This window comes from Corapipo altera, unplaced genomic scaffold (assembly GCF_003945725.1).
Source record: "Corapipo altera isolate COAL_440 unplaced genomic scaffold, ASM394572v1 65, whole genome shotgun sequence".
Taxonomy (NCBI): domain Eukaryota; kingdom Metazoa; phylum Chordata; class Aves; order Passeriformes; family Pipridae; genus Corapipo; species Corapipo altera.
The window spans coordinates 9169999-9184919 of NW_020884891.1; the positions used below are offsets into that span (position 1 = coordinate 9169999).

General features: G+C 37.5%; 1 protein-coding gene across 2 annotated transcripts in view; it reads right to left on the minus strand.

The window, feature by feature from the left end:
• The window catches only part of TENM1 (teneurin transmembrane protein 1), a 761525-nt gene that overhangs the window by 147214 nt on the left and 599390 nt on the right, over nucleotides 1–14921 (minus strand). For both annotated transcript variants that reach the window (XM_027645293.1, XM_027645294.1), the window contains one exon: nucleotides 5942–6182. In XM_027645293.1, coding sequence (XP_027501094.1) covers nucleotides 5942–6182 — 241 coding nt within the window. The remainder of the gene's footprint in view (nucleotides 1–5941; nucleotides 6183–14921) is intronic.

Genomic DNA, 14921 nt, shown 5'->3' on the forward strand with positions numbered 1-14921 from the left:
CTACTTTTTGGTTTTATTGGCTAATTAAAAACAAAACAAAACAAAACATTACTACATGGAGGACATAAATTACTCTTGTATTTTTGGTTTTGTAAGTGGAAACACTGTGTTTCATAGAAAGCTAACATGCTGCTTGCTCATTGGTGGCCATAAAATAGCAACATAGCTTTACTTTTAGTTATAACTTTATAAACCATATCATTATTCAAAATAATGAGCAAAGAGTATCTGCAGTGTGATTGTTCAAGTTACTATAGTTAGCCTGCATAAAAAACCCTTACACAAATTCCAGGGAAACCCACACCAGAGCTTCTCACAAAGAAAAAATACAATAGAGTATATGAACAATTTAAATCACCTTATTGTCCTTGGTGACTGGATCTCAAATTATTCAAAAGCAGGACCCTCAAGTACCATTGCTGCTGACATGAAAGCTGTACTTCATTGCAGCTGACAAATGTTTGTATTTTTATTTTCATTAAAGACACCTTCATTCTCACATTATTAAATTTAAGGTCATATTTACGGCTTTTATTTTAAGATCATGGTCATATTTACAGTTTTCAATTTATCTTTTACAATTCAGAAGCCTGAAATATTTTTAGATATTTTCTGCTGTGCAGTGAAAACACACGGGACTCAGACTGAATTTAAAACCCTTTGCCATGTGTCTGTTTTTAATATGGTCAGCCTCTATACTGGTCAGATTTATTGTTTAATTAGGTAGAAAATGAGAAAATACAAGTGAAATGTTACAACAGCAAATACCGCCCGACATGATTTGAAGAAAAGATCATAAAGGAAGCCCTCCCCTGCATTTATTCTTGGAAGAGCCCCAAATCTGGTCATTTAACTCAGGAGTAGGTTCCACCGGCAAACAAGTTCCTAATGAATTGCAATGCTCAAACAGAAATTGTCTCCCTGCTTGGTGGCTTATGATCATCAACACCTGTCTGCCTTGGGAGCTGTTAAAGCCATTCTGTTTGCTATGGAAACATTGAACTGGGAAAAAAAGGTAGGCACAAAAGTGCTTTCTGTGTCTCTGCACTGGAGGAACTATTCACAGGACCCACAAGATGCTCAAATGCAGAGACCAAGGAGAAAGAACAAACCTTGCAAAGAGTTCACAGCAAAACATGTCAGTGCGTATCTAGATATGTATTTTTATTTAATTATTTTTGCTTCTAGAACTACTCCAGCTTACACAGAAAGGGATTATGTACAGGTGCCTGTGATTTGAAAGGCTATCAATGTACTTTTTGAAGAGCACAAATAAGTATATGCTTGATTTAAAAAGAACAAAGGAAATCCCTAGTACAAAATAAATCTCTTGCTTGTTGTCAAGATTCCCCCCCCCACATATGTAAGAGAATTTAATCAAGATATTTTTAGAAAAAAAAATTCAGCTAGTCATAAATATGCACCTTAAATAACTGTATAGTAGAGAAAGGAATTACTCCACCTGTGTGATGACCTGAATATACTTCTTGCACCCTAAAACTCTCCAAGTTTTCAAGTGTTTAGAGACATAATCAAAGTTTAGGGTTCTGAAATATTGTTGAATAGTAACTGAAAATCATAACTGCCTTGAACCCCAAATACTTCTCTTATTATTCTAGTACTTCAAAGTTTTATATAAATTAATGATAATTGAATCCCAGGGTTATGGTCTGGTACCTCACTGTCCCTTTAGAGGAGCTATTACCATGGTGATAAGATTGCTTAAATTAAGCTGTCTTTTTCCACAGGACTTGGCTCATTGCCAGTGCAGTGAAGGGAGATTTCAGTCCATTCAGCACAGCATTAACCTTACTGCCAACACTGCTAAATGGGTTAGAGGAACTAGGAAGAAATTTGATTTAAAAAACGAAGGAACAAGCAAATATGTTAAATACTGAAGCACAAAACAGGACTAGTTTCAAATCCCACTTTGAAACAAAATCAAAATTAGCTAAGTTTTGAGATTTAGAGAGAAAACTTAAAAACTCTAATGTTTTGGTGACCTAAATGCAAAGCTTTACTCAAAATAAGTGTGTCCAATTGTTTATCAGACTATATGGAGGATGAGAGAAAATGTCAGGTAAGAATCCCTACTTAACATCTAGTTTTTACTTCTTATTTGGGAATTTTACTGAAGTGGGAAAATAAATAGCAAGCAGCAGAAAAAAACCACAAAACCAAACAAAAAAGCAAGATATGGAAACAAATAACTGAGTGAACTAGCAGGGCATGGAGCAAATGAAAAACACTACTTTAAATTGTCAGGGTTTAATACCTACTCCATAAAAAGTAGTAAGCTATGTACAGATGAGGCTGTCAGAGATAATGACAATGTATTACAGTGTAAATCATAAGATTTGAAACATTAGAGCAAAGTATCTGTGAAATCTGAAAAAACAATTATTTTAGTGGAATGGAAGGGAATAGGCAATAGGTTGCAAGTACTTTATTCTAGGGGAGAAGAAAAAAATCAATTTATGTAAAAGCCCAATAACATTATCCTAAAAAAGAGAATCAATGTTTCCCCAGTTTTTATGTGTTGTGAGAGATCCTTGCAGTCTTTTTCTGGCAATACTTACAAATTATTTCTCAGTGTGACAATGAAATTACTTCATGTTCCTAAGTAATTTTAATAATGAACATGTTATTCTTCCCAAACAGGGTGTGCATGCACACAGGCAGAGCCTGCATTTGCATGACAGTGCTGAAGGTGCAGCACAGTCAGTCACCAGCTTGAGCTGTTACACCTCCTATAGCTACAGTTCTTCTCCAATTTCTTCATCAACAGCTGTTCCATGACACATCCTCTGAAGTTTTAAAGGTGTTCTTAATTCTTATTTTTGTTCAGGTTGCTTATAATCAGAATAATTGCCAGAGTCAAACAGCTGGCCTTGGCAATGATATACAGATAAACTCTAACCTTGGCTTTGACAAAAGCTTCTGTGAACTTGAACAAGTCATTTCATCTTTCCAACTCAGTCTCGTCATTAAACAGTTGAGTTAATAAACTGACAAAACTGTTTTGCAGATTAGTGCATATAACACCTCTAGATGAAGCACAAAACACCTCTAGAAGAAGCACAAAACCGAATTTCTGATTTGCCCTTTTCTGTAAAAATATAACCAAGTTTTACTTCCCAAAAAACCTTTCGGAACACATATCTCAGCATACATCTTTACTATAGCCCTTTGTGGTCTAATCTAGGGTTTCAAATTCTGATTAGGTAAGAATACATGTTTAATCAGAAAACTGCAAATTTTTTCAGAACTATAGAATTTTCTTTGACATAAACATGACACATTATCATTATGAGCAGACTCATAAACTTGCTTAATTTCTGACTGTCCAGAGTGAACAGGTTTTACAGTCACATGATTAGTTCTAGGAAATATTCTCCTGTCTGAAAATTCTCTAATATTCCACAGCAGTAGAGAAAACATCAAGCACATGTGCTGATTATGGATTAACAGGAGATACAGCTGGAAAAAAAGCTGAACATGTGCATTCTGATTTTTGCCTAGTTGTTACAGTAGGGAATACATTACTGTCTAAGTCTTCTTTTTGATGCAAATGTTCCAAACTAAAAAAACAATAATCTGCTTAGACACATTAGGTATGTAGATATTAGGTAGATTTGGTACTATTAAAGATTTAGCACAGAAACATGGCTGCCATTAACATGTTTCCCCTTATTTTGTAGGATTATTTTTAATGGGCAGCTAAACATTAACAAAGAAGGAAAGCAAGAGAATCCAGATATTAGGCCAAAGTATCTGTTCAATTCGAGCTGAATCATTCACTGTAAAAGGAAGGAAAAACAAACTGCAAGCCCTTCTTTTCTCTAATGCTGTATGTGTACTATAGACTTCTGGGAAGTGGTGATCACAAATGTTTTTTATTACAACGTTCCCCTGCTGTAGCACTTGTCTGCCCATAAACTGCAGATACATCTTGGCAAACAGACTCACAGATTCTCCTTTTGGATTATATAGCCTTTCAGCCAGCTTCTTAGGAGGCTGCAGGGAGCAACCAGAGGGGGTATGAAATCAGCTGAAACAACCACTGAAGGACCGGAAAGCGGAAAATTCCCAGACTTAGTGAATGAATAATGTGCAGCCCAAAGGATGTTTTCCATCCTGAATTCCTAATCCAACACACAGCCCTTTACATAATTATAGATCTACCTATATATCTCTGTATTTGTGTTTGAGAAGCTTCAAATTTGCAAAAAATAATAAGAAACCAGAATAATTAAATTGACCTCAAAAGAGAAATGCATTGCGAAATATTTTCCCCCAGTGAGGTCTGATGAGAATCCAGTGAACAGGGATGCAGGGAGGCTAAACAAGATCTACCTGGCTGTTAACTGAAGAGAACCAAAAGGTACTTCAAGGGTACAGAACACCGAGGGATCAGCCTTCTTGCAGCAGAAGGTATAGACAGATATATAAGATTGTTACACGAGAAAAGACAGAGATTCATCTTTACAAAGACTGTGTAAGCAGACTCTTTTAGCTCTAGAAGGAGTAGCTGAACTAAAATGTTGTTTATGTTCTCTTTTGGAGAAAACTTTCCATCCTCCTTGATTCTTTTTGAGATTTGTCCTTAAGATAAATAAGGAAAGTTTTATTTCAGAATGAATTGGCGTATTCTTCAATTCCAATTTAATAGCAGAACTAAAACTTAACACTTCTGATGAGGAGCAGTTAAGTGTTTAAAGACGGATATTAAAATTAAGTTTTGTAATAAAATAAAAACAACCTTTTTATAAGAGAACCAAATTTATATTTCAGTGATTAAGTCTGATAACTGGACCTTGGTCATATGTGTTTAAAAAGAAAACATTTCCATGTGTAATACCTTTTATTTTCTGGATCAAATTAGGTGGATGTTAGACATACTCCTGTTTCAGCAAACAAAACTTTCACAGAGAGTCATGCACTTTACATGCTTTAAAACGCCAAAATCTAAAGGAAATCCTAGTTAAAACCTCCTGGTGTTTTGCTCACAATGAAGAGGACTGAAGAAAATCAAGGTCTTGTTTTAAAAATCAAGTCAGCAAACACACTGTAGTTGAAAGCCATCAAATTACCTAATACTTATCAGGAAGAAACAAACAAACAAAAAAGCTTATTATAGCAGAAAAGTCAGAGGAGACTGTGCAGAACTTTGAGTACCGAAATACAGGTTGTCTGAATACAGAATGTGTTTGTGATCAGTTATACTTCAGAGTAGATTATTTGTGTAAATTGTGAATGATCCTGAAGTTGAACCTCCCTTTCCCAGCTCCCAAAGGTAAGGCTTGCCATGCTCAATACCTGCCTTGGGCCTGTATCATTTCTCCATTACCAAATGATTATCAAATTACATTCTTTGTGTATAGATGCAATAAAGTATTTAAATACACATTGAGGAAAATATTATTTTAGTATTATTTCCCACCTAATCCACAGGAAACCTACAGCCTGACTAAATGAACTCCAGAGGTCCCTTCCCACCCCAACCCCAATCCTAACCATTGTGTGACTCTGTGCGACTCCAGAAGTGGCAGAGTGCACTGATTAAACCAAACCTCTATTTGCTGATTACAAAATGGTCCTGGGAGAATGTGGGAGGCAAGACAAATGCACAAGCACAAATCCTGACCGCAAACAACCACAAAATACTCATGTAACCCACACACCTTAAAGAAATCAACATCTCCCAAAACTTTGCAAAATGTGCATTCATGAGTATTAACGATCTAGATGAACCAAGCAAACAAGGCCTCACGTGGCTGCTCAAATCAAAACACACCAGCATGTCCTGAATGACAAACTTGTAATTGCCCATCACCATCTCATGGCACTGCCAGGCCACCTTTCTATTTTTTTTTTTTTTTTTCCCTTTTTTCCCCTCCCAGTGTCTGAGATACTTTGTGCACCAAAGGTTGGTCTGTACCTGGTTTCCAGCGGGATGTTGCTGTTCAGGACCCAGCTGTTATGGAGATGCACTGAGTCCTGGGTACTGGTGGGGGGAGTTGGGGCAGCAGGACTGGGCTGGCTGCGGGTGGTCATGGATCTTCTCTGGAGAGAGTCGGCCGTGGGAGGCGGTTTCCTGGCGCAGGTGCAGGCGTGAGGCGGTGGAGGCGGTGGTGGGAGGGGTCTGAAGGTAAACTGGTTATGTGGGCTACCTGGCATATCTGAAACAACATGGAAAAAGCACAGAAACCCCACAGAGGGTTATTATTTAAGAAGAAAGATGAAGACAGTGTTTGAATGTCGTTTTTGCAGTTAGCGGTTCATTTATGTTCATTTTAATTACAAAAAAAAAATAAATAAAAGGAGACTAAAGTCTTAAACTGAAGGAGGACAGATTTAGATGAGATATTAGGAAGAAATTCCTTATGGTGAGGATGCTAATGCACTGGCACAAGGTTGCCCAGGGAAGCTGTGGATTCTCCATTTATGGAAGTGTTCAAGGCCAGGTTGGATAGGGTCTGAGCAACCTGGTCTAGTGAAACGTGTCCCTGCCCATGTCAGAGGGGTTGGATCCAGATGATCTTGAAGGTACTTTCCAACCCAACCCATTCCATGATACCACGATATAATAATTATCAGGAATAAAGCATTGTGCTTTATCATGTTATTAACCCTGTTTCCTCTAAAATAAGTTGCAACATGTGAAATAATTTAAAATATAACAATCTACTGAAACAGAGACTACCAGATACAGACACACACCCTACAGTGCTGTAGTTCAACAACAACAAACAACCCAAAAGAAACCAAAAAATAAAAAGAAAAAGAAGAAGGTATAACATTCACTTAATTTGTCATAGGATTTTGGAGGGACTAAGTTGAAGAACAAATAAATCAAACTGACAGTGAATTGCAGCACAGATACAAGCTGATTTCATGAGGTATAGTTCTCATTTAAGAACATCTGTGAAAGAAACAGACACAGTATAAAAATTAGTTTTGCACCCTAACAAACATCTTTCATAAAACAAGGTTAACACATTTCTGTGAGTCTGGTATTACATTTGTTAAATGGGAGCTGAGAAAAGGTCTCTGAAGCACTGATGATCCAGACAGCCAGAGAAAAGGTTCTAAGGCAGACGAGCTGGCAAGGAGCTCACAGCCACTGGGCCAGACTGAGGAGACAAAGACAAATGTGTCAGGTACCCAAGGCCCTATTACCTGTCCTGCCCTTGTCCTTCAGGACCCCAGAGGGAAGTTGTAGCTGCACTGTCCTGCCCTGTGCTAACGCTGCCACTCAGCTGTAAAGTGTCTTGAATCCTCATGCAAAGGACAATGCAGACACAAAGACAGTATAATTGTACATTGAAGGGACAATAAAAGTTTGTTTTCTCTACTTCCCACAAGAGCCTCCAAAGCCTCTCATTACAGCAAGATACACAGCTATGGAGAACTGAGGCAAGAAATTCCCTTGTAAAGGAACAATAAGAAATACTTTGCAAAGAAGATGCCTATAAAAATTGCTGCTAGATTGAGTGAACTGTGAAGTTATTAACCTGAAACTTCTCCAGCTACTTCACCTCAGTGCCTAAGGCAGCTTTATCCCATTTCTGTAGTCACCCTCACTCTCCCTTTTACCTCAGTAGATGTCCAGTTACATTTGCACAAATCCAGCTGGAGTGAAGCTCTGATGAACCTGCAAAAATTCCCTGCAAGGAACTGTTATTGCCATCCATTTACAACACATGCTTTCTTTAAATTATGACATGATGTGTCTTCAAGGTGAAAGATGAAAGTGTGTTCCCTCCTTTCTTGGAACGGCTTGTGGAGAAAAAAGCACTTTTTTCTCTGTGACAGTCACAATTTACCCCAACTGGAGAAACAAGGTTGTTCAGTGTTCCACATAAGCTTTCCTATGCTGTGGTAAGCAAAGCTGTCATGGATTTGGCCCGGGCTTAATCCTTTTAATTTCATTGATCTTTTATCAAGGCAGCATTCTTACAGTTGCACTAAGGTTTATGCTGTAATATTAGTTTGCATACACCAGAAAAGCATTTCTAAGCATATTAGAAAATTATAGACCTCAGTGAATTAAATCACTGGAGTCAACAGTCCAGGGCTCCAAAATAATCTGCGAAGGCACTTTCATATAATAAATAATCTCAATAAATCCTGTATCCTGCTATTTTAGAACTGAAAGCTCCCCAAATCTTGGACATAATATTTGATGTCCAGCATCCTTACGTATTTGATCAACGGCATTCCCTTACTTAAAGTATCAATCTTAAATCCACTCTACAGAAAATTTGCAGGTTTATTATACAACCTATAATTTGCATGACAAGACATTTTAATGGCTGAGCCACTGTCCTGCTAGAAAAATGCTGATCTTTGCCAGGACACACAGTTGGACTCTACAAGGTACATCAAAAGCTGTGCAGCAAATGCTGAACAGCCAAGGTAACTGCTTCTCCAGGCAAATGGGAATAAAACCTGTATAATTCATATGGCAACACATCTTTTAGTTCCTTTCTTCCTCCTTTATGTGTCCTGTCCCTATCCTGCCAACAGCACACAATTATCTGACAAAGAGTTTAGTTTTTTCCAATGCAATAGACTGGTTCTGCTTTGTGAACCATAAAGTCTTTCTGGTTGGTAGGGTACCTTATACCTCCCAGTGTAATTTATCACAATACATCAACACATCAGATTTCCTGGGGGATTCCTTTTTAATTATCACACTTGTCACCCTTTTGTCCAGCTACTGGCATCACAAAAAACCTCACATCGGATCCTGAGTATTTTGGTGATTTAAAAAAAGCCTTCTGCACCAGACCCTCATTTCAGTGAAGCACTGCAAACTCATTATGCTGAGAGTCAGCCTGAGCTTCCAATTAGTTTTTACAGACTTTCTACTTTGGCAAAGGTATTTTTATTTTGTTTGAAACTAAGTCTATATCTCATTAACTTTATATCACAAAAAATGTTGCTTGGGAGATAAAGCAGCATTAAATATAAATATTCACACACTTCTTCAGGACTCTAAATAAACAGCAGAGTCTGTAAAATAACTTACTGCAAAATCATTTAAACTCCTAAAAAGGGATATCATGCCAAATAATTTGTATATAGCCAACAAGCTTCCAAAATGTACAAGATTAATATAGGAATTGGTTTAGCTCCTGTTTTTATTTTTAATGGTTGCTAATAATGCTCAGATTTTATAATCATTTTATATCAAAAAGTTTATGCATGATATGCAAATACAGCATTGTTTTCAGTGTGTTCATTGACATGACAGAAATTTCCATTCATCTAAAAACGTAGGTATAAAACATGACTTCAGCTCAAACTTTGCATTTACAATAATTTGCTTCAAATCAGATTTCCACCTGAGGAGCAACCAAGCCAGAAGTTATGCTCTTGGCCCTCATCATTGGCCTTCTCACCTGCACTTGCACTAAGGTCATTTTTTTAGAGACAAAAGAGGCTGTTTAAAAAATTTCTAAATTCTTTCCCTTAAGAATTCATTATTTTTAAATAGTTCTCTCTTTTCAGAAGAGCACACCTAGAACTGTGATGTTTCCTTATCAGATACATACAACATTCTGCTGATCTGCTGTATATTGGATGTTTGGTTTTAATCTAACTTGCACAATCCCCTTCCACTCCACAAACTCCATTCAAACTTCTTTCCACCTCTTTTTTTATTTGTAGGGCTTTTGCTTCCATGTCTCAATAACAGTGTTAATTTGTTAAGCTCTTCACTTTTGAGGCACTTCCCAAACTCCATGCACTCACACCAGAAGAGAAACAGTATGGATGCCAACTGTAAAGAAGAAAATCTTTCCTTGCAATTCTGTTAGCTTGAAGGATTTCTACTTGCTCTCTTTCCTTTGAAGTTTGAAGGAAGGAGTCCTATTTCTCCCCTGAATGTCTCTTCTTTGGTTCTGGCTTGTTCCCTTGGATGGCCCATGATCAACACTGAACACATGCTGCTCCATGGTAAAACTTGGTATTCCACAGTTATGGAGCACAGACTTCAACAGCTCTCCTTCAGCTGCTGAGTTCTGTTACTACTGCTTTTTGTTTCAGGAGATGCAGTAATTCAGATCCTGCTTTTTTAGTAGGCCTCTGCTTTTCAGAAAGTGGGAAGTTAACTCAGACAATCCCCTGACACTGCCATGCTGGTTGAGCTCTGCCATTCTGTTCAGAAGGTATCGGATGCACAGACTGATGGATAAGAGCAGCATTAACATAAACTCATCTTCCTTAAGAGTCAGGCTAAAATGCTATTGCAGTCATAAACATGTAGCCAAATTGCTTTACAGACTGACAAAAATGAAATAAACAGCTTAATCAACTAGTTAGCACATGATTAAAAATTAGTTTTGAAAATTAGCCAAGCCTTGGCAGAACTATTTTCCTAACAGTTTTGAAATATACTTTACTACAGTTTTTGGATCCATATAAAGGAAGGGGTAATTGAACTGTTTTATCATTTACTGACAAGACTACAATAGCCTGTATTGTTATTAAGTGAAGTATATCAGAGAGAATATACTAAAACTCAATGAACCATAAAAGGTTTGCATCCAACCTGTAGTGCTTTTGAGATATTTTAACTTTTTCAGTTCCTGAATTCATTATTTCCTGGTATGTTTGGATTTTTAATTTTTTTTTTTTTTAACTGGATGTGTCTCAGTTGAGTATGAATTAGCTGGCAATCCATTATTTAATGAATGAAATTGCAACATATGTTCAGAGAGTTTATGTAAAGGTTTTATGGGGATACTACTGCTCAGTTAAAAATCAGTCTGTGACTGTTTTTCAACCAGTCTTGGAATTACAGAATGGTTTGGGTTCGAAGGAACCTTGAAGATCATCTTGTTCCAAACCCCCTACTGTGGGCAGGGACACCTTCCACTACACCAGGTTGCTCAAAGCCCCATCCAAACTGGCCTTGGAAACTTCCAGGGGTGGGGTAGCCACAGTTTCTCTGGGCAACCTGTACCAGGGCCTCACCACCCTCACAGGGAAGAATTTCTTCCTAATATCTAATCTGTCAGTTTAAATCCGTACCCCCTTGATTTATCACTCCATGCCATTGTCAAAAGTCCCTCTTGAGCCCTCTTATAACCCCTTTAGATAGCAGAAGGTGCTCTAAGGTCTCGCTGGAGCCTTCTCTTCTCCAGGCTCAACAACCACAACTCTCAGCTTGCATTCACAGGAGAGAGGAAGGAGCATCATCGGCACGTGGAAAAGAAGTGGAAAAGATTCAGTGCAGGGAAGACAGAAAATCTGAATGCTTAAGACTAGAGCTAATTAGGACAGAATAAACAAACAGAATCACAGCATCACTTAGGTTGGAGAAGACCTCTGAGATCACTGAGTCCAACCATTGATCAAACACCATCAATGTCAACCAAACCACAGCACCAAGTGCCACGTCCAGTCTTTTCTTAAGCACCTCCAGGGGTGGTGATTCCACTACCTCCTTTTGAAACAGTTCAACATTTAGTAGGCCCAGCTTTGAGAACTTTGTCATATCACTAGGATATGAAAGTATCTTACCAGTACCTTTAATAGCAATTTATCTTTAGATTATTGCTCTGCTGTATATGACTTCTTTTCTCATCCTTACTTCACAAAAAATCTCCCATAATATGAAATACCAAACATCTTTAAAAAATTCTACAGATCTCATGGTTTTATGCAAAATAAAGTTTATATTGTAATGAAACTAAACTAAATGGACTCAAAGTTTATACATGAGATAAAAGAGATGTAGAGATTTCCAGAGACCAGTACTACTTCCCACCACAGTGTACTGACTCGTGCCCACAGTGCTTTGAGCTTTCCCCTGCAGCAGATTTTCCTTGCTGAGTAGGTTGGGATGGTCCAGAACAGACTGAGGGAGGGAAGGACACCCAGGGATCATCAATGTGCTCTGGGCTTTACAAGTGTGCCCTCAAAAAGGCATGCATAGAATTTCATACCACACTGCCAGTCTAAGAGCAGAATGACTCCTGTATATAATTTTTTAGGCCGTGCTGGAAACACAGCACTTCATTTCCAAAGAAAGATTAACAGAGGTCTTATGCCATGTACTTTGAATGGTGTCAACAAGCATAAAATACAGCTGGATTTACATTATAATAATGTAATGATGTCAAAGAAATTATGTATAACACGCAGTCCAATGTGTTCATATGGATTCCATTAAATGTTTCCTTTATGTTCTCAGTATCACATATGTTCAATTCCCTTGAATCTCTTACAATTACGCACATACACGATAACAGCTTCTCAGTCATAATCTGTGGATCATTTCAACAAAAAGAGATTTGGTAAAATAAGAATTCTAACAATTTCCTACTGCTTACAGAAACTTATTTCTCCTTCAGCATTTCCAAGTTTAGTCATATTTAAAAATGAAATATGATGAAATTCAACTCTTTAAAACACATTCACATTGAATGTGTTACTGTGTAAGGAAAAAATCTATTCTGCATAGAAGGTACATGGAGAGTAATGACTGTTTATGATGGTAACACTTTCTTTTCTGTTTTTACATTAAAAGTCAAAACTTGTCCTGTAAGACCCAAGTAACTATATTTTGTAAACATACATATTGGACCTCACTCTAGGAAACTTTATAAAAACATAATTACCCAGTTTTGAACACCAGAGTAAAAAGGAATGATGGGAGCATCACCAACAGGTCTCTCTTTAAAACACTGTTGCTTTTATAAGTGAAAGTTTTGCTTCTTTAATTTTGTTTAATACAATCTCTTGTCATGGTAAAATCAGCTAAAATTCCCTCTGGAGTCCATATTTATTTAGGTAGACTTAGATGAGCCTGGGATTTTCCCATTATTTTAATTTATGTTTTTGGTCCATTTCTAACACCAAATGCTGTATTACTTATCTACTAGAAAATCTTCACAAATCAAATAGTATAAGTGGACATTATTACTTGCATATGATGTCGATATTAAGTATTAATCCCTTAAAACCCTCAGCAACAGTGAGTAAAAAGAATTTCCATTATCAGGACTCTGTATTCACCAGTAATTTGCCATTCCTGTTGCATATCAGGATAGTAACACTACTGGGCTCCATTTCTGGTAAAACTTTAATTAGTGGCATGATAAAACTGAAAAAAATATTAGAGACCTCAGTGTTTTGGAAAATAAATTTGAAGTGTCTCAAAAGGGTCTCTCTAAACAACTATTTCTGGACTCAGCTGTAGAAAGATGAGAATTTTTCAGGCAAAAGAGTGGAGGTTATAACTAATCAGAGGAGGAAAGGCAGATCCCTAGGGAACTGTCACCTTTTCCAACTTTGTGGATAGGATGCATTTAATAATATTCTAAAAAATTGTGGCATAATAATATTTCAAAAAATTCTGGCATCTGTCGTCTTTCTACTGTATGCTTAACTTGTCAGTTTTACTTTGTACAATTCTTGAAATAAGACTGATACACTCTTTTTTTAAAGTGTGTGGGGGGGAGTGTTTTTGCTTTTTCTGATGATAGAAATGTTAATATACTCAAACCCAAAGCAGGGCTTGTGGGCCCAAAGCTAACTCTTTTTTTCTGCAGCTGTATTGGCTGGTGCAATGAAAGACATTACCTTTCCTGACAAACTTTGCCTCACTTTAGAAGCACTTACATTGCAGCTAAAACAGCACTACTCCTCCTTAATTAACTCCATCACTCAGCGTTTTAACTTGGGAGCCTGATTGCTGAAGTAGAATAATTTTGGTCATAAACACTGCACTGTCTCTCTCTGTGCTGTAGTTTGTAACCAGAAATGAGTTTCAGGTTATAACGCTGTGTACTGAGGATGAGATGTAAGGTTTAAATGTTATCATGCAGAAGCACCTGACAATATAAACACACTGATGTGTGTTCACATAAAATAAACACTGCCAAAGGGGAGTGAAGAGCAAGAGCTCCTGAGGTGCTCTTATTCTACTGAGCTGCCTGAATTATACCTTTTTTCTGTGGTACTTCTTCATATAGCTGTTAAATACTAATGCACTCTATGTGTAATATTTATGTGAAAAACATTCCATTTATGTGAAATGCTCACATTTATGCCAATTAATATGAAAAATTTGCAATGAAACTATCCTACTCAGTCCCTTCCCTCTCCTTTGCTGCAGATGGTACATCTGTCAGATTCTCTCTAATACCCACCCAGTTGAGACAGGACCCTCTGAAATCACTACAGGGCCAACACAAGACAGGCTTCTAGGTGGCTGAATCACACAGGTCAAGGACAAAATGTGAAGGCAGAAAAAAAGCAGCACTCCAGTTCTGATGGAGACTGAGGGAACAGCCTAAACAACCAGCTGAGGCTTCCAGTGGTTTGTTTAGCAGATCAAGCAGCTGCTGGTACAATTAACATCACATGGCATTCAAAGGACAGAGTGAAGATTGACAGCTCCCAACCAGCTTAGAGGTGATATTTTCAGGAGAATGTGTAATTTCTGCCATTACTTAAAAGTGGTGGGTTCAGTCAATATCATGAGTTGTAACTTCTATCAGTGGGAACTCACAGGGGACGGTACAATCACTATTCTAAAGCTCTGAACAAAGCGGGAGAGATTACAGCTTACAGAGTAAGCCTATCATCTAGGTTTGCAAAAGTCAGGCACTTACAAGTAGCCTGGTAGCAAATTTTGATGACCTTAGAGGTGAACAGATTTTGATTAAAGAGCAGTTTATGATTGGTAAAATAGGTTGCAAGCAGTCATGGTTGTAAAAATTAATGTTTCCGCAGTTATTGATGGTTTTCGGCGGTGATAAATATTCAAGTTTTGGCCCTTGTGTTATTAAATTCATTAGCTGTGAGGGCTTTCTGAAAGGGATCTATGGGTAATGGAATTAGCAACTATAAATCATACTGAAATACACTGTGTATTTAGCCCAGTAGCTCAGTGGAAATAT